At 38.4% G+C, this 26,067-nt stretch overlaps 2 protein-coding genes across 9 annotated transcripts in view; both read left to right on the top strand.

Annotated features, from left to right (window-relative positions):
- The window catches only part of ZBTB38 (zinc finger and BTB domain containing 38), a 47,058-nt gene extending 34,752 nt beyond the window's left edge, over window positions 1-12,306 (top strand). For 5 of the 6 annotated variants that reach the window (XM_061452934.1, XM_061452933.1, XM_061452931.1 and 2 more), the window contains one exon: window positions 6,373-12,306. In XM_061452934.1, the coding sequence (XP_061308918.1) occupies window positions 6,373-9,951 (3,579 nt within the window). In that variant the 3' untranslated portion in view covers window positions 9,952-12,306. Of the gene's footprint in view, window positions 1-5,647; window positions 6,075-6,372 lie in introns of those variants that run through there. The other variant, XM_061452930.1, reaches the window with a different exon arrangement.
- A 2,696-nt stretch (window positions 12,307-15,002) lies between these two features.
- Window positions 15,003-26,067, top strand: part of RASA2 (RAS p21 protein activator 2) — a 51,339-nt gene continuing 40,274 nt past the window's right edge. For 2 of the 3 annotated variants that reach the window (XM_061452978.1, XM_061452976.1), the window contains exons 1-2: window positions 15,003-15,217; window positions 21,736-21,841. In XM_061452978.1, the coding sequence (XP_061308962.1) occupies window positions 15,157-15,217; window positions 21,736-21,841 (167 nt within the window). In that variant the 5' untranslated portion in view covers window positions 15,003-15,156. The remainder of the gene's footprint in view (window positions 15,218-21,735; window positions 21,842-26,067) is intronic. The other variant, XM_061452977.1, reaches the window with a different exon arrangement.

Here is a 26,067-nt window from a genome sequence, read left to right as displayed (position 1 = left end):
TCGGGCAGGGTCACTGCCAGACAGGAGGTGGACAAAAGGACGAAACGTTTTGGTATCGGAAAGAACTGGATGTGCAGTGGGAAATGTTATGGGGGTTTGCAATTATTTTTAGAGCCAGATCAGTTACGGAGTGCCTTGTCTTTGGGCTGAGATGGGACTTGCTTTGGTTTTTCGAAGTGGAAAACGCTGCGTAAGAAAAAGCACTAGCCTGCTCTAAGTGCCAGTAGGATTTTAAAGGCTGTTTTTCATGTGATGAGAAATGATCACAGTGTAAAACTAGGAAGTGGGAGAAGGTGTTAGGGATGCTAATAATAGGAAAGAATTACAACTCAGAAAGAATGGTTCATCTGGTGGCTTCAGAGGTCTGCTAATATGAACATAATAGTTGTTAAATTTCACCACCAGCTGTCTCAATTAAAAGTTAGAGGAAACCGTGTGAGGCTAAAAAAAAAATGCTTTAAAGTCTGTAATGCTTATGAGGCTATAACAAATAGAAAAGGTAAGTGTCCTCCATTAACAGGGACGAATGTGAGCAGTGAGAGTCTAGAAGAGAAAAAATGTAAGTGTACTTGTAGAATCAACATGTCGCTACTAAGGCTGGAGCACTAACCTACATGCCACTGCAAGCTATTAATTGTTAAAACTTCCCTACATGCCCAAGGTTATAAGGAGACTGACAGGAGGCTGGTCGAGGCGCTCCTGTTTAACGATAGTGCCCAGATAGGACTGTGGAAGTGATTCCATAAAAAAACCTGAGCTACCATAGTAAAAATGATGATTGGACAGTAGGTTTCTGGGTGGGCAAGAATTGGGATAGTAGAGCTGGGGGGGATGTGTGTGGAGTGTGTGTACTTGATTTTGTTTGGTTTGTGTTTTGTTTCAGATGTCTAGCCCTTTTTCTGCTCTAGAACAAAATAATGCTCTGCAGGAAGGGGCACTATAGGGCCAGAAACAAAACGGAGATATCCTTCAAAGTATGTTATTAGAGCAGAATGAAACTGAAAAGGTATGAATCTGATACTATAAAAACTATGGAGTGAACATGTTTCCATAGTGTAATGCTCTAAGTACCAGAAAGTATTAGTATCTTTAAATTTCTAGTAAAAGCAAATTGAATAAGAGAACAGGGAGAACTGTGATTACAGTTTATTAAGTATCTCGCTGGTTTTTATTTTGCCTGGGTACTAGTAACTGGCCCTAAGGGTTCCGTTTTTTTTTTTTTCTGTTAGTGCCACGAGCTTGTATTTAAAATTTAGGTGACTGAAGTGGAATAAAGGAATCTCTTCTCATATGTAAGGGGGTACGCTTTCCTGGCAGTGCATTTCAGGAGTTTAGCAGAAGTTAAAAACAGTATTCCTAGATTGTAGTGATTATATTTGGTAGTAAAAAAAAAAAATCGTATTTGTTATATTTGATAGTCATTGACTGGCAAAACTTCCTGTAATCTGTTTACTTCAAAAGAATATTAATATAAAAAATAATAGTAGCTTCATCTGCAGTATCCAAATAGAGTTGGCTGCTATAATATTTACAATTAGTGGTGTCATCTGTGAGGTATTACGTAGTTGAATTTGTGTTTGGATACATCAGTCTCTGATATTTCCACTACATTTTAATGTTACTTATTTTCACTTGGCCTGGAGCAGTATTCTGTTGATGTCAGCAGAGGTAACATTATAGTTTAATCAGCCTACTTACCATTACATTTAAGTTTCATATGAATGTTTAAATCTTATTTCCCAAAGTGATTCAACAAGTTGTCATTAAAAGCTAAGTCTGTTACAGCTTTCATGGAATATCTCCAAATAGTAAGGTAACTCCCAATCAAAAGTTCTGCTGTTCAGAAGCTGGTTATTTATAGGTGCACCAAAGACTATTAAGTTATACTACAAAAGTGCTGCTCACATTCTTAAGAAATTATTTATGTCTTGATTGAGAGTTAAAAGTATCAAAATAACTCTCTTTGCGTCCAAAAGGATGGCTTACTAGACTGAAGAGTTTAATGTTTGACCATTAACAGATCAAATGGTATTTACATATGTTTTTGGCAACATTTATAAATAATACTAAAATTTCTTCCATAAGTATGTTATTAAAAAAACATACAGAAGAACAGTAACATTCCAATGTACTTTTCAGTGTTTTAATTAAAAAATATGTAATGGTAATGCTAATAATAATACATCTGTAAAATTTGATCTCTGTATCTTGGTCTTAGTAGAGCTCCCTTGGAAACTGAAGAGCAGGTTTTCCTTTTGCAGCATGAACTGCAAATGGAATGTAAAGTATTCCTAAAATATTTCATTTATCTGTATTCTAGGTAGAGCATTTTGATTCTATAGAATTTTAGAGGCATATTTTTCATGAATGCAAGAAACAAGTAAAATAAAAGGTAGTAGAGAATCATTAGACTTATGAATAAATGGACTATTTGGGGAATGCATACATTGAGATAGAGAAGCAAAAAGTGTTGGCTCTGAAAATCAATTTGGTCTGGAATTTTTCTGTATAACTTTCCAATTAGATATATAGCAGATGTTTAGCACACAGAAAAAAAAAGGAAATCCAAATAGCAAATGATAGCTTTTGGTACTTTTACACAACGAATCTAGTTTGTTTTACGGAACGTGTCCAAATAACCAGGACTACAAAAACTGGCTATCTGTGTACATGCAAGTAGAAACTGAAAATTCACTTTTCCTCTCAGGAGGATAAATTTTGAAATAACTAGTTGAATAAGATGATTTCTACTAAAAACACTTGGGTTTGTAGGCCTTGCTTATAAATGCCTGTTAGTATAGTAGTAGTCCGATACGTTTAGCAAATAGTATGTCAGATGATGTGTCCTTGAACTAAAACCAGCTGTCTCCAATAAAGAAACAGAAAAAACAGAGGAAAGTTCCTGTGGGGCAGTTCACTGGGAGGTAGAGTTGACATAATTTATTTCCTATACTCAGGAAATAACTGTCAATAGCTCCTGTTGTGGAATGTTTTGAAGTCTGACAGTTGGTTTCTAGTACATCACATGAGCAAGTCAGATGTAATCTCAGACATTGTCAGTGAGAAAAAAGAATCAATTATGGGATAGTGGCTGCTTGCCTGAAGAGAAGTGTTCTTTTCAGTATTCTTTCTGTGGAAGACTTGATGTGCTAGAAACTCTACAATTACATATGTGTTTTCAGATACCAAACCTAAATGAGTAACTGTTCCTAATTTCTGTGAATTTCAGGTTATTATTCCAAATTAATATGTCTTATTTTAAGCTAAATAAGTGTAATAAATGATAAACTATAGTAGTAAGATTTAAAGGCACAAAACAATGCAGCTAGATTTACAGCTGCTGTGAGTGACCAGATCATCAAAATAATGCATGTCAGCATTTCTATTGCAGTTATACTGATGAATTAATTTCTTGACATCCATGGTATGTATAAGCATCAGGGGTGTTTTTAATTTTTGCTTTTTTTTTTTTGTTTGTTAGTTTGTTTTTTGAAACACAGTTTTGATTTTTCTGAATTCTGTGTGTTGGAAAATTTCAGCCATTAAACTGTGTTAGAAATTTTGGCTATTTGCATAGACAAGACCTTCCTGATAGAACTGGTGGCCATGCTGCAAGATACAAATTTTACCTCCAAGATTAATCCATAATGTAACAAATTATGATCTTTTTTTATAGTACATTGTGTTTGTCTTCACAGTAAGGTTGTCAGTTTTTTGTATAATTTGCAGTGAAGTACTTGGTGGATTTGTGGTAAAATGTCCAAAATGTAACTAGATTCGCTAGAGCAAGGGTGCATGTCCCAGATTGTTTACTTGGTGATAAAAACCCTCTTTTCAAGAACAGATTACTTCCAAATAGCTTGGAAGGGTGAGAGAGCCAGCATGTTCTAAATGGCCATTGCTGCTTGCTTAGTGAAACCTTTATTTCACCACCAAATCCATCTTAATAAATATATTGGCATTTTTCAGTGGAAATTATTTGAGGATAAAGGTCATCGTCAAAAGTTTCAAGACTAACACTGAAGTTTGTAGCAGTAGGTGGAATGTTTAGAATGTATTTCTAATTTAGTAGAGCTACGCTGTGGTACTATTTTTACCTGCCTTACAAAGAATCTGTAGTTGGTAATTTTCTTTTAAGTGAGTTTTGATTCCACAGGTTGAAAGAAAAGGGTCTTAAATATGCAGATTTTTTTTAATGTAGTGACTGATAATTGTCAGTAGGACAACTATGTCTTCCTTATTGTCCTGGGTTCAGCAGTAGCAGTCATTTTTCTCCTTCTTGGTAGCTGGTGCTATGAATTACCTGACTGGGTTTAAACCACGACACTTACTTAAAGTCAGAAATGGGCAGTAGTAGTTGAAAACATTACTCAGAGATGGGGAAAAAAAGGAACAAATCTCATTATATGGATTACATGGTGCAGTTCTGAATTTGAACAAAAAAAAAAATCAGCTGGTTAAGTCAGACATTTTCTCCAGATACATATTGTTAAATTAATCCTTTTTTTCAGTCTATTTTTCATTCATATTTTACATATTTTATCTCAATTTAAAAAGAAGCTGCATATTCATACAGTAACAGCCTGGCTAATCTAAACATTTTTTTGTCCACGTTAAACCTCATTATTATAAATTGGCAGGTTTTTTAATGGTATTTACTATTGCAATTAAATCTTATTATTTAGGTAGAAATTAGGAGCACACTATCAAATAACAAAGCATGAGCGCTATAAATCTAAACTATAAGAAAAAACATTCTATTACTTTTTACTTGTTTTGCAGAATTTATAAATTGTTACTTACAAATTTTCAAAGTGTAAACTATGTGATGAAATCTAATCACTATTTAAAAATAATATACTGTTTACATTAATTGTGTTATATGTACTCCACTCTTTCTTACAAAATGGTGTTGCTTGTACATTGGTTTGTTTACAGAGCCTTATCCTGTACCAAACTTAATTGCATGGGATCTCTGATCCCTGTTTTAAATATCAGCTTAATAATGAGATTAAATGCAATTGTGTTGTAAAATCATTGTCTGACAAACAGCGCCAGAAAACAAAGTCCTCAGTATCCACAGAACCACAGCAATTCAGCTTTCCTCATAATGTCTTCCAAATAACCTCAACTGCATGCTGGGGTAACTACCTCAAGGGTTCAGTGAGTCATTCACTGTGAACCTGAGCAGATGCGCCTGTTGGCACAACAGAAGGAAAGCTGGTGGCAACAGTCCCTAGTGAAAGGCACCAATGGGTGACAGACCCATGTGGGAGCAGAGAAGATCCTCTGCCACCTGCTGAGGAGATACTGGTGTTCCTACATCCTTAATCTGTATATAATTACCTTTAGTACTATTGGCATGAGTGAACCTAAGATGACTTCAAGCTGAAATGCTGTGGTAAATTTTACTCAAAATTTAGCGGTTAACAGATTAAATATATACACAAAATAACAACATAACTACAAACTTCATCTGTAACTGAAATGGTGAAGTACTGAGGCCTAAACAATAGGCCCTGAACCAAAGCTGACCTCTAGGTGAGTGTTACACCCCAACTATATCTATATATATATCTATCTATATATATCTATATATATATATAAAATATGCATAGTATTGATCACATATGCAATGCATTATTTTAGTATGAATATATATATTTTGAAGGCAATATATAAAAGCTTTGTTGTAATGCTTATTGTGTAATAGTAACCAGCAGAATGGTCCTCCTTTATTTAGAGACACGTTGCAAGCCTGTGAAATCAGATGTCTGGCCTTGTTGAGAAATATGTGGTCAAAGCTAAAATAGATAGATACACTCCCTTGGCTCCTCCTCGAGCCGTGGCCTGGCTTGGGCGGAATCCAATGGGGAGGGTGACGCCAGATGTTTCCGCACTTGATGTTTTGCAAGATGTTTATTCAACTATATAAAAGCTGGACCCTCTTGCAGGGACTTTGGAGACCTCACCTACGAGTGAATGCAGTGCATAGGACCTCCCACTTCCCGGGACAGGTTCTCCAAATCCTCACTGCAACTGGGGCTCCCCAGTGATTGCGAATCTGGATGATGGTAAAATATAAGGGCAACTGGTGATGTATCTTTCTTAATCACTATAGTTAACCTTATGTAGTAATGATTAGGTGCATTACCCTGCTTATTTTCTTTGCTGCTTAAAACTAGAGTATAATAAGCTTACTGTTTAAGCTGAATGCATTGCTTCATTCCTGTACTGCCTTGACAGAGACAGTGAAGTGGGCCTGCTCCTTTGTTGGCGTCTGTGTCCTTTCTGTTGACCCTGTCAATTGGTAAAACAAATGGATAAAAAATGCCATTTAAATATATATTCCTTGTTTTCTTTGTCTTGTAGATGACAGTCATGTCCCATTCTAAGGATCTCAAGGACGACTTCCACAGTGACACTGTGCTTTCCATTTTAAATGAACAGCGCATTCGGGGCATTTTATGTGATGTCACCATCATTGTGGAAGATACCAAATTTAAAGCCCATAGTAATGTGCTGGCGGCTTCAAGCCTTTACTTTAAAAACATTTTCTGGAGTCGTACTATCTGTATTTCAGGTCATGTTCTGGAGTTAGATGATCTCAAAGCTGAAGTGTTTACAGAAATACTGAATTACATCTACAGTTCCACAGTAGTTGTCAAGAGGCAGGAGACTGTAACGGACCTTGCAGCTGCAGGGAAAAAACTGGGAATATCATTCCTAGAAGATCTTACAGATGTTAATTTTTCAAGCTCCCCGTGCCCCTACGCATACTGTGTTAATGAAAAAGGGACTGTCAAAGAGGAAAAACATGAAAAGAGACATGAAGACTCCTCTGTGACAAATGGACCACGCATTACAAATGCATTCTCAATCTTTGAAACAGAAAACAGTTTGTTTTCTCCGCTTGATTTGAGGGCAAGCTTTAAAAAGGCATCTGAGACAATACAAGCTCCCAGCATCAGCCTTGACAGAAGCGATGTCTGCAAAGATGCTGAGCCAGCCAGTACACTGGCTGAACACTCCTATGCAGTTTCTTCTGGGGGAGACACTTTTCAAGGACCACCCTTTCTTGAGCAGGACAGGAGCCCTTCGTACAATGTGGGTGAAGACCACTATGAAAATGTCCAAGCCACACCACTTGTTCAGCCGGGAAAACAAGCATGTAATACTCCTAAAACAGCTTTTAAGCCCCAAGGTACTGGTTTGGCTATAGCAAAAGTACCTGCCTCTACAGTAACCACTACAGAAGCTCAACAAGAAGCAGTTACTGATCAGACAATTACTTCCCTTCCAAAACCTCAGAATAAAGCAGGAGATTTGCATTTATCAAGAGAAGAGGAAAACAATTCTGCTAACGCCTCTGGATCTGTGGCGACTGTCGTTCCGCCCGTTTACAATTGTCACTCTTGTGCAGAATCATTCAATGACAGGGCGTTACTGACTACTCATCTTCAACTCCATTCAGAGCATCAGGAAACTTTAATATGCAAATACTGCAGCAAACAATTTGCAAATCTAAATATACTGGAAAGCCATGAGCAAGTCTGCATGAGATCAAGTGGCTTACCAGTTCATAATGGAAACGAACAAAATTTAGAGGATAACTATACTGCTGCGGATGGAAGGAATGGGAGTTCATATGCAAATGCAGAGCCTCTATTGTCTGAGAACAGCATCACTGATTATTCTAATGCAAACCGCACTTTACCAGAAACAGATCATTTGGTTAAAGTCGTTGATGGGCAGATATTATATACTTGCGTTGTCTGCAAGCGTAGCTATGTAACATTGTCTAGCCTTCGAAGACACGCAAATGTGCATTCATGGAGAAGAACATATCCTTGTCACTATTGCAATAAAGTATTCGCATTAGCTGAGTATCGCACCAGACATGAGATCTGGCACACGGGAGAAAGACGGTATCAGTGCATTTTCTGTCTGGAGACTTTTATGACTTACTATATACTAAAAAATCATCAGAAGTCTTTCCATGCAATTGACCATCGCCTCTCAGTTAATAAAAAGACAGCCAATGGAGGCTTGAAACCAAGTATGTACCCATACAAACTTTATCGACTCTTACCTATGAAATGCAGGCGACTACCTTATAAGTCTTACCGAAATTCTTCATATGAAAATGTTCAAACAAGTAGCCAAGTTAATGAAACTGCTTCTACTAACTGTTTTATTCAGAGTTCTCTTAGCTCTGAGCTACCACCACTGAATTTTCAACATAATATAATAGCAACAAACAGAACTCTTGCCTTGGATACATCTTCATGTAATGATGCAGCAGCTTCCACAAACACTCAGAATTCTTCCTCTTGGGGAGTAGGGATCTTAAATTCTGACCTGCAAAGGGACTTTTTCACAGCTGAAAAAAGAGTTTCCACTGCAGCAAGTGACTCTGCTACTCAGGAGTGTGATTCCTCAGTTGTGTCTTTAACTAATGTGACTGAAAACTCAACCTCTGTCATCAGTTACAGCAGTTCTGCCCCCTCTGTTATAATGCACAGTAGCAGAGTTTCATCAGTTATAATGCATAGTAAAACAATTACTTCTGTAGAAAACAATAAGACACAATCTTCAAATAATCTACCTAGTCAGTCTGTAAATGATGATTGTAAATATGGGTCAGATAATTATGGTAAGTGCATTACAAAATCAAAAACTATTAAGGATAAAAAGAAAACGCTGCTGTACAACAGAGCAGAAGCAACTGAGGATTCACAGCATATCACAGGATCTGGAGGGTCATCTAGCAAAACAATAAATACCGTCCAAGAATCAAGTAAGACTGAAACATATATTGCAAAGCCTGCCCTACCTGGAACATCTACTGACAGCAATGTTGCACCTCTTTGCCAAATAACGGTAAAAATTGGTAATGAGGCTATTGTAAAAAGACATATATTAGGATCTAAGCTGTTTTGTAAAAGGGGCCGAAAATCTAAACATGAGTCCAAACAGGACAATCTAAATGAGGAATCAGAAATGGAGGTGAAAGAAAGAAGCCCATCTAGGCTTTATAGCTCAGAATGCCTGGAGCCAACAGAAATGTGTGATGATGTAAGTGACCAGGACTCCAGCGATAAACCCTGGAGACCCTATTATAATTACAAACCAAAAAAGAAATCCAAACAGCTAAGAAAAATGAAAAAGACCAAATGGAGGAAAAAGCATGGAAGCAAGAACACAATTATGGAAAGCCACAACACAAGCAGTAGAGAATACGCACTCAGGAATGCTCCTGAGGAAAAGGCAGTCAGTCAAGAAGAGAACACAGAAATGCCTAATCTTCCTTGTGAGCTCTGTGAGAGAGATCAGTCTTCCACTGCAGAAAGTCAAGAGCACGTACACTGGCATGGAGCTGCCTCAAAGCCTTACGTTTGTGAATTATGCCAAAAGCAATTTCAAAGTCCATCCACTTTAAAAATGCATATGAGGTGTCACACTGGGGAAAAGCCCTACACTTGCAAAACCTGTGGTAAATGTTTCTCAGTCCTTGGAAATCTACAGAAACATGAACGCATTCACCTGGGTGTCAAAGACTTTGTCTGCCAATACTGTAATAAGGCATTCACTTTAAATGAAACGCTCAAAATACATGAAAGAATTCATACTGGAGAAAAACGCTATCACTGTCAGTTCTGCTTTCAGAGCTTCTTGTACCTTTCTACCAAAAGGAACCATGAGCAAAGGCATGTACGTGAGCATAATGGCAAAGGATATGCTTGCTTTCAGTGCCCCAAAATTTGCAAGACAGCAGCTGCTCTGGGAATGCACCAGAAGAAGCATCTATTCAAAAGTCCAGGTCCACAAGATAGAAAGGAACAGTTTTGCAATGAAAGCACTAAACTTTTGGAAAATCCTCATTTCCTTGGTTCAGAAGGAAGTGAGGTAAAAAATACACAAAATGTAACTCCAGAAGTTATACTCTGAGTGACAGTTGTGAAGAAGAGAAATTCAAAACTATATACTGGAGAAAATATGGATGCATTGAATGGGGAAACATCTCCAGTCAAATTAGTACCATTTACTAAGGTCAAATACTTATCTAAACGTGTCAGTATATGCAAAAGAAAGAAAAATAACAGAAAAGAAAAACTAGTATTTGCAATAATACAAACTTAATATGAAAGGCCCCAAATTCTTTTGCCACAATCAACTTCTAATATATATATAGAGAGAGAAAGAAAATATGACCAACCACAATCCTGCTGCTTAGCATTACAGGATGCTAGTCACTGAACTATTTTACAGTGTTCTTTTTGGGTCAGAATCGTTCTAGGCAAAATAAATATGTAGGTTCACAGTGTACTCTGTAGAAGGAGTTATTGCTGCAGAAACCATATATTGCATTTTTAAACAAAAATTAATATGTTTATAAACAAAGTAATTGTAATCTAGTGTATTCTAAAGTGAACGTGGGAAATGTTTCATGAACTTGGGTATGCTGAAGTACAGTTGAGTTCTGGCGTGCTTTTCTGTAGCTCAACCTTTACAAAACATATTCAGGGGTTTAAACCTCTTTTCCTTTCATTTTTGTATTTACCATAATAACCATTAAGTCTTGAGTGCTTGTGTAGAAAGTATTCCGGATTTATGATATCTCTCAGACATGTAATAAAGATTAAGTAAAACTCACAATAGCCAGTCTTCCAAACTGCATAAATCCCAATATCAGTGGCCTGGTAGAGCTATTCAGGTGCACCTGTCTGAAGAAAATTGCTCTCACGAAACAACCTAGTGAAAAGTAAATCCTGTATGTAAGCATCCACCTCCTGGTGGGTCTGCAACTCCTGTCTTTTATGAATGTCATTATTCTTGGCAGAAGAGGAGATTTAGACATTGGACTTCCTCCTCATCCTGGAATAATGCCTGGATAACAAATAACAGAGCAACTCACCATAAATACTTTTATTTTTGGGAAGGGTAGGTAAATACTCAGATTCTTGCTTCCGTATATATCCCTGAAGCAAACTCTGCGTACAAAAAGGGATAGGGCCAGTTTATGGGGCTTCCTGTCATTCCCATGCCTTAAATACAACATCTCACTTTCACACATCCTTTCCTGGTTAAATCCCAAACCATGCCTGCACCTGGCTGCAGGCAGGCTCCCTGTCACAGTATCCCTTTGCTCAACAGAGTGGGTGAATAGCACAGAGGTGCCTGGCATGGGTTGATGGAGGAAGAGAGAGATGTTGGTTCTTCATCCTTCCTCATCCTGCCACACCAAAGGGTTAGCTTCAGAGTTTGCTAAGAATCTAGAGAGTAGGCTTCTGAAAGACATCACTGAAATACTGCAAGTAGTAGTATTTTGTGAAAATGTGATTAACTGCGATTAAAAGATTAAACAAAAAACAACAAAGGGTGTATGTCTAGAAATTGCATTTTATATGATAGGGCTCTGTTGTAATGTACCTGCATTTCCAGTTAGTCATGTATGTTCATCTCTGTGAAGTGTTAAAAAATTAAGTCAGAACAAAGGTTAGTGATCCTCGACTTCATTCTACATGCAGATATGGTATACAGTTTGTTTACTTACTTTGTCTTCTTGAGTATTTTAAAAGAAACTATAGGGGTACAATAAAACTACAATTGAAATGGTAATACAGTATTGATTGAAGTAATAATATAGTCCACTTATTTATTCTGTCATTGGTGAATGCTGTGAACCCCATGAGAAATTCTGGGTTCATGGCAGCTTTGGTTCCATTTAAATAAGGATAATAGAAGAATAAACACAGGAAAGTATGACGATCTTTTAAAGAAAGTACACAGGAATATCTGCAAAGTGGACTTGTATGATGATAATTATAGACCAAAGCAAATAAGGTAGAATATTTATAAATATAAAGATAATTTTACAAATATTTTATATAACTGTATAGTTCATAAGAAAAATATTGATAGCTTGTGTTAGGTTTGGGGGGTTTGTATATTTTGATAAAACCACAATGACTTTGTAACTCTGTATATTCTCTACAGTTTATAGCAAAGCAGTTTTAAGATGGCAATGTCATGTTTATAGTTCAATTGTGGCACTTTTATTACAAGTAACATGTTGCAGTAATGAGTCAAGTATTAATGACCAAATTAGAATTAAAGTAAGCGTAGGAGAAGGTAAACTATATGTTGTCAAAGACTGTCATTTGCTACATAATCACATCTGTATTTTTGTTTAGAAGAAAATATTAAATGCAGATGTTAAGGATTGATAAAGAGTCTAATTTTATTTTTAGAAAGAGTGATTATAACTCTGTTTTTGCTTAATTAAAATAACATCTTCCTCTTTTTCTGCAAGTCTCTCAATTTTTTAAATTGTTAATACTTACATAATCTGTAAGACCCAGAGATATGTATCTCCTAATAGTTATTTCGTTATAAGATTAAGCAACACAGTTACAAAACGCTCCCTTTATTAAGGTTCAAAACAGTGAGTCGAGAACACGCCAAAGCTCAAAGGAAGTGATGGTGTCTCTTGGCATCGTACCATTAAAGGTGAATGCAATGCTGAGGTGAACAGAATCTACTGCTGACTTGGAAGACACATGAACTACGTTTAATACCATACAACATCTTAAATGTGTTTTCATTAGGAACTGAAACTTGCAAAATTCTTTTCTTCTTAATTCTGATAGTAACCTTGCGGTATATATGGTGTATTTTACACACTGTACTTCAGATCTTTTTGGGCTACTGTCAAGAAACAGAGTTCAAAATGCAAACATCTGATTGTAGATGGAAATAGGGAGATAACATGTAAAATAAGAGCTTATACATATTTACGGTACTTCCCCCTTCAGGTAGGTGTCACTACTCTGTAACTTGCATTAAAAAAGAAATGTAAGCTAAATTACACAGATCATTTTGAGGTGGTCTTCAGGAGATATGTAGAACTAACAAAAAAAAATCAGAAGTTTGCTACATTTTTCTCTATTTAAATGATAATTAAAAAGACAGGTGGATCATCTCAGTGTTTGTTCACCTAAACAAAATGTTAGCCAATGGAATGAAAGAACACAACTAAACTACAGGCAGAAGCATCTGAAGTAAGCCACTAAGTGTCATCATCTCTTTTATTCGTTCTAAACTTCCTTAATACAGCAATTATTACTGATAGTCCAAGACTAGCTGACATAAATGGTTATCTCACAAGAACAAAGACCCCTCTACTTACATCCTTGTTACATAAAGAAATCTTTCCACTAAGTTTCCAAGTTAGCACACCAGTGTTTGTCGTACCTGTGTCCTTACTTGGACAGACATACCTGTCAAGCAGATGCTCTTAAGAGAGCCTGAAAACGAATATTATGCAGTTGGAATGGTATTCTGGATATAGTATGTTAGATTAAGACAAGGCACTTATAAAATGGAAAAAATATGGAGTGTCAGGAACTGGACAACAACTAAACTGAAAGTTGCATTGATAACGTTTAGAGGAGGTCTGTGCTTCAAAGGAAGCTGATGCTAAGTTTAAATGGTAATCTCCAACTGTAACTGTAGCTCTTGAGAGAGTATAGAAGGACTAGAGTCACACCATACAACTTTTAAAATGTTGCAGCCTGCAGTTTAAGCACTCCATTCTCAGAGTGCTGCCCTGCTAAGTTTCCTCAGATCAAAGCTTTGATTTGGCCTGGTCAGATTCACCAGCCACTGGTCAGATGGGGGGGCAGCCAGCCTAGACAGCCAGATGTAGATAATTAAATCCTCAATTTGTCCTGCAGAGGAACCTCTCATTTCCAACAGGTTAAAATTCAGCTAATGCAAACTCATGTCTTTGTACAGATTTGGGTTTGCATGCAAATACACCCATTACTGGTGTTGCAAAGGAGCTTATTCCCCATCAACGCACTGCCCGCCACCTTCAGACATCCCCCAGCCACTATGTGAAGCATGGGGATGAGGAAGGAGCCTCACCCTTGCTGAAGGAGCACTAGGGGAGAAGTTGAATGCAGGGAGACGCACCAGTGCCTGACTGTTAGATTATATGGCTTGATGCTATATCATAGTAGCAATAGCAAATTTGTGCAGAGAAATACAAAATGGTCAGAGCAGAGGATTTCAGTTAGAGACAAATGACAGGTTCTGGCCTGAAACTTTAAAAGCTTCCCTTCAACAGAAGGACAGACTGAAGAGGGCTTTCTAAGTATAAAGAATCCAGTTCCTCTGCTGCTTTCTAAACCAGCTTTAGCACTACCAGTGGTTTAGGATACGTCAATCATTAAAGGCTTTCACCAGACTTGTGCCTACAGGGCCTGGTGGCTGATGCACCCTCAGCATGCACCTGAGTGTCACTGAGATGGATGTGCCACCTGCAGCTGGTGGCTGGGGGTATTATGCAGATCTAGGAAAGACCCGCCACTGCTGTGGGACTGGGGCAAACTCCACATGTAGGCAAGATCCCCGAGAGTTTCACATTAAGATCTTCAGGAAATGTTGATATAAAACATGATGCAAAAGCCCTTTAATGAAGGCCGTCTGCTGATGCTTAATCTATGTCACCTTTGGGTGTCTCTGCACTGCCCGCTGTGCTGCAGAGGCAGCTTTGGAAGCTGAACCGCTTAGTTGTTTTATGGCATTTCTTGTGTGGCTGAGCAGACAACCCGGACGAGGGACAGCAGGGGAGGTTCATTAGAAGCCATGGAGCGCCTTTCACAGAGACAGGCACTCAACGTGCCAGAAATCAAAGCAACCGGCCCTGTCGTTTCAGCCGTTTAATGCAATGAATAGGGTAAATACAAGCTTTTGTCGTGCCCCGCAGCCAGAGCCCTTCTACCCTGCAAGAGGCTCATACAGAACAGGGCAGTTAGGGTTAGCTGCGGAAGCGGCCGAGCGCACTAGGAACGCAGTGAACCGGTGACGGAACACCAACACCCCTCAGCCCCGCCGAGGCTGGCCTCAGAACGCCGCCACAGCAAGGAAGGAACGGCAGCGCAAAGGCCTGCTGGCAGCCGGGCGCCACTGCGCATGCGCACCACCGCCCCGCGCCCCGCTCCGGTGCTGTGGTGCCCCCCGAGGGCGGCGGCCGGCGGGGGCGGAGCGGTAGCGGCAGCGCGGGGTGGCTCCTGGGCGTGTGGCGGGGCCAAGCCGTTCCCTTCCCCCCGCGGCGCGTTGTACTGCGCAGGCGGCGGCACTGGCGCGATGGCGGCCGGGGACGGCGGCGACGAGGTGCGGGTGCTGCAGAATCTTCGAGGGAAGATCTGTAAGTGCGGTGCCGCGGCCGGGGCGGGCTGTGTTAGAGTTGGGCTGGGCTGGGCAAGCGCCGGGAGCTGCCGCGCTCAGGTGCCCGCTCCTTCTGTGGCTCCGCGGCGCGGGCCGCCGCCGCTCCCTCTCCCTTCCTGCGGTGAGGCGGGCGCCTGAGGCCCTGGGGGCGCGGAGGGGGCGGTAGCTCCTCACGGCGGTGCTCCTCGGGCCAGACGATGAGGAGAAGGAGCCTCGCGGAGGCCCCGGCCGCGCTCTGGCGGCGCCGGGATGGGGCTTTGTGGCGGGCGCGGCCGGCACGTGCTAGAGGGGCCGGGCCGGGGTCTGCGCGGCGCCGCACCGGGCGGGCGGGAGGGAGGTGTGGAGCAGGGATGAGGGAGGGATGAAGGGATGTGGCGGGGCCGTTGGAGCCCCGGAGTGGCCGGGAAGCATCCGTTGCTCCGAGGTTTTCCTTGAGCGAGCAGAAATGCCCCCTCCCGCCCGAACCTCGGGCCTCGGAGTGTGTTTGTCAAGCAGAAATTGCAAAATTATTGATGTGCAGGAAGTTGGTGGTAGAGGGCTGTTCTGGAAACGGTTATTAATGCTTCTGTTTCTTTGTGTAGCGTGTGTGCGAGTGAGAGAGAGGCTGATGACTTTATTTTGGTGGTTAGGAAGTGCTGACTAAAAATGCCTATGCGTTCAGTAACGTGGGAAACCGAAGGATGAGCTGGGGAGGAGAGGCCGGGGAGGAAAACAGATAGCGTGGTGCGGCTCAGCTCGGGAGGACTTCAAAGCGAGTAGGAGAAACAGGATGTGCAGTGGCTTCCTGAAGGGGTATCGAAATACATTCATACAATTCAGATGTAACCCATATATTTCCTTTCTCACACAGCCGATCGACTTTTTTGAGAATGAAGTGAGGCATCTTGAATTGGGCATGGTGCTGTGATTAAGAACCGGTTGTGAAAATCTGATGAAGGTTTGGTGGAGGAATGGAGTCACGTTCACTTAAACATCATCATGCAGTATAGACTTGAATGTCTTCAGTAAATAGACTAGGTCATGAGAACAGGAGACATAAGGTATAGCTGAGGTGCTCTCTCTCCATAGCCGTAGAGTTATTGCTGGCTGAGTAGACAAGGCTAAGCATACGGAGATCTTGTGTTGTTAGCAATTATCACAGAAATAGTATGTCAGCTTACCGTTAAAAGGGATACAGTTAGTTTTGGGGCTGAGGCATTAATTCCTGAAACTGATTTATTTGACGCCATTCTGCTTCCTTTTATCAGAAGGTGGTTTTTTTTGTTTGTTTGGTTTTTTTTTTTTCAACACTGGACAACACAGCTTTCCAGAAGTTCTGCATTTTGTCGTACTTGAACCTGATAAAAGTTTTCCATTAAACATTAAAAAACAATCCAAAATGTCTCGAGACTTAGGTAGAAAATAGTTTTATTGTCCCGTTTAAGTGGTCTGCATTGAGTCTGAAGTTGTATCATAACTTCAAATATTTGGTTACCTGCAAAAGTAATTCCTAGGGAATACATAAAAGGTTGGTTGCCAAAGATGGACCTGTAAGAACTGCAGGAGCCTGTTTGGAAATTGAGTGGAAGTAATAGCTGCAATAAAAGATGTGTCTTGAAACAGTGTGAAAATCGCTTTGTAAACCTATTTGTTTCTTCTAACAAAACAAAAACACTGTTTACAAAAAAAAAGATGCAAGTTAAATATGCTGTGGAAGTTTGTGAACCCTCCAATCCCTAGATGCTCTTTTGGCTTCTTTGCACAGCTAATACTATTTTAAGTTTTGCTTCTTGCTATTATTTTACTAAAGCATTTTTTTAGGAGAAAGCACTGTGAATGAGCAATATAAATGAATGTAATAATGTAATCCCTCTAGATCTGGAAGGAGTGACAGTAACAGACCTCATTTTGGAAAGCTAATGTTCATAGTCTGTAAGAATTCCTTGTAACATGTATCTTAAAAGAGGGAATACATTTTGGTGCCAAAGCTTTGCTTCCATTTAAACTATTACAAGACTTTGGACATTGACAATTTTGTATATGTTGCATGACAGTGTGGTAGTTTTAACTAAGTAATGTCAGTTCTGTAATTCTACATGTATAGAAGACACCATCTGCAGCGAGTTCTCTTTTATACTCTTTTTTTACAATACACAGATGGTATAATCTAAAGTTAGCGATATTATACAGATCATCACAACAGATACAGAATTGAGGCATATATTTAAAGGTGGTGAAAAAACAGAGCAGGGACATCTTTGTAATCCATGGCACTCTGTTTCGTGAGGTATGAGTGTTTGCAGCCAGTCTCCTGCCTCCAATTTTCAAGCAAGAGGTAAGGTGAACTAGTCTTAACAGTTTAAGACCGTATAATTCTATTTAAAAAAAAAAATTAAATTTTAACATTTAAATTTAAATGCAGTATTACACTTTAGCAGGTTTCCACTGCTTTCCACTGAAGGTCTGTCTGTAATTAGTAACAGCTGTCTTGTATAGGTGGCTCTGTATTTTGCATCATAGTAATGACAGAAGCACTTTACAAAGGTACGTGAATATCACGTAGTTTTAGGCATAGGTTATAGTGTAGTGCTTTAAACTGTGTAATTATCATTTCATGATATCCAGTAGTACAGTTTTCGGTGATGTTAATTGCTTTGATTTTTGGTGTGTTAACTGAAACTTGTCTTAGTGGAGCGCTTTGAAAATGTCTCTCTTGTGTCCTAGAACTCATTTGGCAAAATTCAGGATGTGTTCCTTTCCACACTTCTTGTACTGAGTTGTTAATGCTGCTTGGTTCTCTCTGATTATGCTGCATTCCTGGAGTGGATTTAATTGTTGCTGTATAATGTTTAGTCCTGTGAAGTTAATACTTTGTGTGCATAAACATCTTCTAAATTTCTTTGTTCTGGGTACCTATCAGAGGATGTACACTAATTGTGCACTTTGACTTGACAGAGCATATTGTGAATAGTATTTCTCTATCCCACCGCCTGCTTTAGCTTATGCACTGTTTAACAGTGAACAAGCTTGAACTTGATGTTTTTATGTGGTATCTACATTTAACAGATGCTGTGCAGGCAAGGGAATTTTACAGAGCTGTTGAATTTGGTAGGTTGCTCCATTGCTGTTGGTAACAGCTCTGTTATAACATTTAATTTGGAGAGTTTGAATTTATTAGATGTTGTACAGCTAAATTCCTATTGCTGTAACACTTGAGATTTTTAGCACTGAGCTTTTCCCTTTTGCTCAGGTTTGATCTAACCTTGTTTTGAAGTGAGGATATGCATAGAGAACCTAAACAATATTTTCTAAATATTTTAAAATCCAAACATATACATATAATTGGCCGAAGTGAAGGTTTGGTTTTTTTTTAATTAGATTTTTTTTTTTTTTTATTTTCCCTGAGTAGCTGAGTGGCAATAAAGCAAGCTTAAAAGTCAAGTAACTAACAGCAATTGTAAACTTCTGTCTTTAAAAAATAAAAAGGTTAATGTTTGTTTAGTGATGCGTTTCAGGGTTCCCTGATGAATTAGGCTACTACACATGTCATGTGAAAATAATTTCTGGTTTAAGTTAGTCCCATGACAGAAAATGGTGAATTTATATGGTCAGTACATAATAGATAAATCTTTTATTGCTGCTGTTTCATCACTTGCACATTTCGCCATTTGAACTGCAGGTTTGGGCATTACACTGTATGGTTTTAAATGACAGCCACTGTGAAGAGGCTTGAAATATAGGTCCACAGTTAGATCTGAAATTGGTTTAATTTCTCCCCAAAATAGTATTATTTGCTTTATAGGTCATACTACCTACACTTTCTAAACAAACCCTTGGAGAACACTGGTATACATTTTCTAATATGTTTCTCGTACTTCTTACCTTTTTCCTTTGCATCCTTTGGGCAGTGAAACGTCTTCAGAATTGCACACTTGATAAATGCACTGAAAATCTAAATGTTCCAGCAGATACCTTGTGTTCATACTTCATTTTTGTGTGGGCATTGTAGCCATAGGTTTTTGAGAAAAAGTAACCAAAGTGTAACCAAAGACTTGTAAGTGATATCTGGGAGTTGCTTCCTGCCCCTTTTTTTAATTTTTAAGGAAATAATCTTGAAAGAGTTGGAGCAGTATATGGCTGAAAAGTCCCACAATCACAGGTATCAAGAGGTGTTTGAAAGGATGTTAAATCTCATGATCTGTACTTCACCTGATAAGTGCCCTGAGGTTATTTTTAACACAACTTTGGGAATCATCCCCCCCAACTCTCAAAAACGTCAATAAATTTGTCTGTGCCTTAAACACTTGGGCTACAAAAGAAAGGTTTTTATCTGATTAGGAAACCAAAACTTCTATTTTTTTTATTATTTCTTTGGGTGGAAAGTTTCTTTTAATACTGTAGGATTTCAGTGTAGTAGACTTAAAAATTGTGAATTATGTAGGAATATTTAATTTTTACTCTTAACATGAAATGACAATAATTAAAATTTCCTTTCAAAGTCCACTGTACAGTGCCTTTACAGTGCCAACTACGTAGTGTTATATCTTGAATATTTTACGTAAAAAATAGGATGGTGAAGCTACAGAGTATTAGCTAAAAATAAGGATTCTTATCAGGAACAACTGACCTACAGTTCATGCTTGTTAAATACAAACTACAGTATATCAGAAGCTCTCTGAGGGTTACTAGCCTCTTTCATGATTTTGTTTTTGTATTTTCTTTCATAGGTTTTATTAAAATAGCTGCCTTTTTATAAATTTTTTTCTTAAGGCAATGCTCAGTCATTGATGCTGTTCTTGGTTCTTCTGCAGTATCTCATTTAAGGGAACTTTGAGTTTAGTCTCTTTTTCGAGTCTAGTGGCATTAAAAACTGGTTCTGTTCATGACTCTCAGTCTGTCAACATTAAGTGTGGTATTTAAAAAGTAATATGTGTACTTCCTCCTCTCCCACACCCAAGTTGATGAAAAGCTCATTGATACTTCTGAGAGCACAAGTTTTAACTGTGGAAGTTACTGAAGAGTCTGTTCACGCTTTCCATCACTGTATGTATCCTTGACCTGGAAAACATCATGCATGAAGTTCAGTCTCTCTTCCTGTTAAACTGTCACACTTGCAGCTCTGATACCATTATGGTAGCCTTTCCCATACCAGACATTACTTATTTAACTTTCAAGGCTGTAATAATCTATTTGCCAGAGGGGGAGAAAACAAAGTTCTGGTTTTACATGTTAACAGAATAGGCAATAAAGCTTATTCCTCAGTCAGTTCTTCATATTGGCAATTTTTTAAAAAGAATCTTGCGTATGATGCTTCGCATCTAGTTTCAGGCTGTGGTCTTTGAAAGTTGAGGCGATACATTATTCAGACATGGTAAGTAATTAAAACTCAATACTTTGATGTAGTCTTCATCCTGTTACTTCTAATACCTTATGTAAAGTTTAGATTCCCATTTCATTGGGAAAGGTATTTCTACTAACAAGTAATAATGAATACTACTGTAAAGGGCCCTGGTTAAGACCTAATAGATAATACAATTCTGATTGCCTGTGTTTAAGATAACAAAGTGCAACAGGGACAGAGAGTGACTACTCAGTGATTAGGATCCTCTCATGAGAGAGTGCCAGAAAAAGCTTGCCTTGTTTCTTTTAGCAGAATAAAAGGTGAAGAGGGTCTATCTGCTCTCAAGAGAAATTCATAGGGGAAGGAAACACCCAGAGGTGGGGGACAGGGGATGGACACACGACTAACTGTTTAGGCTGAAGGACAGTGTTGCCATAAATAAATACAGGTGTCTGTGGCATTCAGATTTTGGAAGACCTTTTCAATTTGAGCGCTGGGAACTGGTTTTTGCTGTATCTACACAGAAGTAACCATTTCCAGAAAGGGCTGCCTGATATCTGGTGTGTGTTATTACAGTGGTCTAGACCCAATACCCAGCAAATCTTTGTACTCCTGTGTTGACAGTCATCCTGTCTCATTAGAAACTTCCTTTCCCACTTCTTATCCATGTTGCATTTAGTCAGTGGGTGATTTTTTTTTTAATTTTTTTTTTCCCCTCTTCCTATTATGTCATAAAGACTTTATGGGTAAGTTCTTATTAATCAGCTTCGTTTAGCCAAAGTATTTGCAGAGAAAATACCAAGTGAACAATAGCTTAGCTAGATCATGTCTTGGTATTATGACCTAATGCCGTATTACCTCAGGCTGCAAGCTTCTTGGATTTAGCAAGCTACACAGGGTCAAGCCCAGATGAGACCTCTCAAGGGAAAGTGCAGGTGCTGCAGGAAGTGGTGTTCATGAGTCAGTGTGCTGTCCTCTTCCTGTCTACTCTCCTTCCACGTGAGGTTGGGTGTAGCAATTTCTGTACGCTGTTGGATCTTAGGAATTGAAAGTTAATGTGGAAATGCATGCTAATTGAATGGGAAAGTTAATTTTGGACACACTGTAAAATTCTTGTGGCTAATACTGTGTGGGTTCCCCCCGCCCCCAGATATTTACAGTAAATTTTTTATTTACAGATGACGCCAAACACTTGGTACCCAACAAAATGAGAGACTTTTTCTGTACCATAAACTTGGACCAAGAAGAAGTTTTCCGTACACAAGTAGTTGAAAAATCTTTAAGGTAAGCTTAACTTCTAAATGGAGATGATAAGCAAGGCTGCCTCAGTTCAAAATAAAAATAAGATATGTATCAACATGCATGAGCTTTTGCTTGTACCACAAAAGAATGAGAGCTGACTTGTGGCAACTACTCAGCAACGTTACAGCAAGTGTAAATCATGACAGTAGTTGAAAGGAGACAAAACTGAGGCTTGTGAGTAGTACAGTGCTTATAAAATGAAGCATGCTTATTTCACTATTAATATATTCTGTTCTACTGAGCAGTGTAACATTCTTTTTCTTGCCAAGTTGTTTTCAAGGGAAAGATACTTGGTTGCTCTTCATGCCATTTCCTACTTCTAACATGCACTTGGTCTGCATTGGTGGAATTCTGCTTCTAGTGTCTGTCTTGTAAAACCTGTTTCTAGAATAAAGGAACCAGATCTTTTCCATGTATTACAGTTGTGTGTGCTGTGGGATTTCCCTCTGAATAGGCCTCATTCTCTCCTGAAATTCTTGTTTTGGGAACTGTAACCAGTACTGACACAGAATGGCTTGCTTTGTCTTCCTGAGCTGCACTTAGCTGTAGGTTCTGCTGCTATCTTACAGCCTTACAAGTGGTCAAAGAAGTCATAACATAGCTGCAGTGTGTGGTTTCATGTCTCAGAATTCTTCAGTTCACTGGTGACCCACGCTGAAACATTGTTGTAACTGCATTGTTCAGAATATCCGAGTGACAGTTTCAGTTACTGGGAGGAGACATTAAACCTTCCTCTTTAAATCCAGAAAGCCTGTTCAAACTCTTAAAAAGTTTTCCTGTTTCAAGGGGTTTTCTTAGTGTTTGTTCTTTGAGCTGTCTCACTAGGTGTTTCCAGGTGAGGAGCAGCATACTGCTCATGTAGCACATTCAAATAGGGAATTTTTCTTTTTCAGAACGTTTTTTTAGATGCCTTCTTAGGCTTCTGTATGAAGAGCAAGCACCATGTACATGCAATCAGGAGCAACTACTTGCTCATACTCCCAATTTGTAATTGCTGTAGTCAGATCCAAAAATCTAATGCAAAAATCAGATGCAAAAATCTAACTGGCTGCAGTTAAGATTGAGTTTGTTTTGGTAATCAACTGAGTAATCCTTCAGAGAAAAATGTTAAAAAGACTGTATTGATAAAGCAGATACTTAAAATTTCCCCTTTGAGTAGACAGTAGTTGGATGGGTATAAGGGAGCCCAGTGTATCATTTAAAAAGGACTTTGCCGTCAGTTTTTTGACATGTTAATAATTGAAACCCTAAAAGTTACTACTGTGCTTGGAAGCAAGTTACATTTAATGTTTATTCTGTGTTTATGCAGACATTATTATGTTCTGTTTAAGAGTTGTATACTTCAATCACCTGATAATAGAAGTATCAATTGCATAGTAAAACATTTGATATCATAACATTGATATTTGATTTGACATCAAAACATTTAAAAATAGTACTTAAGTTTTAACTGAAATTTAATTAAATGAAAACAATGCCATTAATGCTTTACAGAGGAAGAAAAATTTCACTATAAAAAACCCAACAGTTTTGGGGGGGGATGTCTCAAGTGACACACATACGTCAGCCTCAAATAGAAAATTTTTCAGGTGGTATGAAATTAATATTTCTAAGTTGAAAACATTTTATTAGGAGTCAGAAGTCAATGTTCTGGATCACTCCTTGCTTGTAGGTGCCTTGCTGTCTCCACTCATTGCATAGGGAGCTCCATCATCTGAATTATGTCTCCATTAAGTTAGATTCACAGCATGCATAGGGTTCCATACAAACTGATGAAATGAAATGTAATAAAACAAGTTATCCTCTATTAGCAGCAACCAGATTGGGTGCTTACATTTGATTACTAGTGTGTATGCAGTTATGAAGGCTGGCACTTGTTCCAGAAACTTAATTATACCATCTTGTTGCTTATTAATGTGTTCAACTGGAATACTGTACTAACCTACAGGTACTGGAAGGGAAGATGAAAGCTATAATCTCTTATTAGCTTGAGAACTTGGTAAATTGCTTTTCAGCAAGATACAGTACAGTATAATTTTAGTCATAAATACAACTTTGAATTTGTTTTGTCTTATATTATTTGCTTACATTTTCTTACACACATAATCACAGTCTGGTTTTGTCAGTGCATTCTGGGTTGCAAATTTATACTAGCTGTAATCTAAATTGTATCCTATGAATATCCATTAGATAAACATCTGTGGAAGTAACTATCACTAGAATTAAAATACTGTTTGTCTACAGTGACTTAAAATTAATGAAGAAATGAATTTTTAAAATGTGCAAGTAGGATTTGGCTTCTGCCAGCACTGTGACTATTGTTTCAGTGCAGATGCGAAGCAAATGACTTTTCGAAGTTTGAAAAACATGAATCAATGCTGGAGTGAAAGAAGGATATTTTGACTAATGGCTCAATAAATATTTCCTGACACAGTGTGGGATTTCTGTGGGTTCTGAAGAAAGAAATTTTTTTTTCACCCTTGGAAAATTTAAAGAACAGCTGTGAGGCTCCTGAAATTTCCATGGTCAGATATGAGGAACTGGGGAGGGGTTGTGGTGTGTGTGTTTCATTCATTATTAATATTATTATTATAACTAAATTCTTTTCTTCTTTTTTTTTTTTTTTCCGAACAACTTTGTGTGAAAGCAAGGTCATAGCAAACTTCTTTTGTTGATGTAACTGTTGCATTTATCAAACGACAGATCTAGGGTCATTGTTCAGTTTCTGTTATAGAAGTGCCAGTTTAACAAGGAAAGGAAGAACAAACAGTGTGTCACACATTTAAATTTAATCTCCTGTATTACTGTAATCCAGTTCTTCCTGAATGACTGTCTGGTTTTCCTTTGAATTAGCACTATCTTCTAATTTTGTATCCGTCAGTCTTTAAAGTTCTTGCATCAAAGTCACAAATGAAGGTACTAAACTAACTGAATCCCTGAGGAACAGGTTGAATAAGTTCTCCATTTTAATTATTCCTCGTTGGTATAACATATTGTACCCCTTCATCCAGTTCTGTATCCACCTTAAAATTTTCTTATAAATTGTTTGTATTTTCCACCTTAAATTTTCTCTCTGCCTGGTATTTGCTAAAGAATAATCAACAACTGATTCATAAGGCAGTGGTGTTAATCTAGATAAGGAAAAACGTGTCAATGTGAATAAAGCAATGCATTATATTCTGGTTATACTTGTGCTACTGACCTGCTCCTTGTTGCCAGATCTGAGACTTCGTGTGATGTTAAGGTTAAAATGATTGCTAGTGGCCGATCACTCTTTTGGGGGGGGGGGGGGGATATGGAATATAGTGGTGAAAGTAGCTCACTTCAGCAGTAGATCTAGCTGCTAAATAGGTTTTTGGAAGTCTCTGCTAGTAGTCTCCAACCCAGACTATATATCTGATTATAATAAGATAAACAGAGTTACATAGATACAACAAGAGTAGGGACTTAACACTGAGCAATACACAATTGCTGATGTACGTTGTAGCCTAGTGTTCTTCTTAGGATGTCTGACAGGCTGAATTAGTAGCAGCGTCGTCTCCTTGATACCAGTGCCACTAAGTTCACCCACAGTTCACTCTTTTTGCTGTAGTATCTGTTTACACTGGTGCAACAAATAGCGTAGCTATTAGAGGATCCATATCACGGAATTGACCTAAGTTTAAAATAATCCTTTGTTTCATCTTTTTTGGTCCAAGTTGTTGTGTCAGTACAATTAAAATGAGTGGCAGAGGTAATAAGGAAATTAAGGCTGCTCAGGGTTGCAGTGCTGCTAAAGGTAGCACTCACGAATTTATACCTTTAGCGCTGATGCTGGCAAGAACGCAGCTCTTGAAATCAAAGCTGAATTTGTCAGCTTTGAAATAATAAAAAAAAAAGCCAGGAGCTGAAAAAAACAAATTTTTCATCTGAGAATTCTTGAACTATTTCATGGTGTAGTGCAAAAACTGATTTGTCTGCTTTGAAACCTAAGGTAAAAGGTCTGTTTGAACAAAGGAACAATTTCACTTGTGAAATTCCTCATAACGAATTCCTGCAGTTTAAACTTCCTGTTTCTCAATATCAGTTCCAGAAATTTGGAATAACAGATTTTTCACCTGTGTCCTTGTCCACTTTTAAAGATAGTTATCAGCTCCTCCCTTATTTTTAACTTAATACCATTGGTCCTTAAGCATTTGGTGCTTTTTCTGTAACTGTTTGGAGGGAAA

The sequence above is a fragment of the Pezoporus flaviventris genome, unplaced genomic scaffold (genome assembly GCF_033815535.1).
Source record: "Pezoporus flaviventris isolate CSIRO_AGI_PZ_B2104156 unplaced genomic scaffold, CSIRO_AGI_Pfla_v1 ptg000013l, whole genome shotgun sequence".
In the NCBI taxonomy this organism is placed as follows: Eukaryota; Metazoa; Chordata; class Aves; order Psittaciformes; family Psittacidae; genus Pezoporus; species Pezoporus flaviventris.
This window is presented reverse-complemented; position numbering and strand designations above follow the sequence as displayed.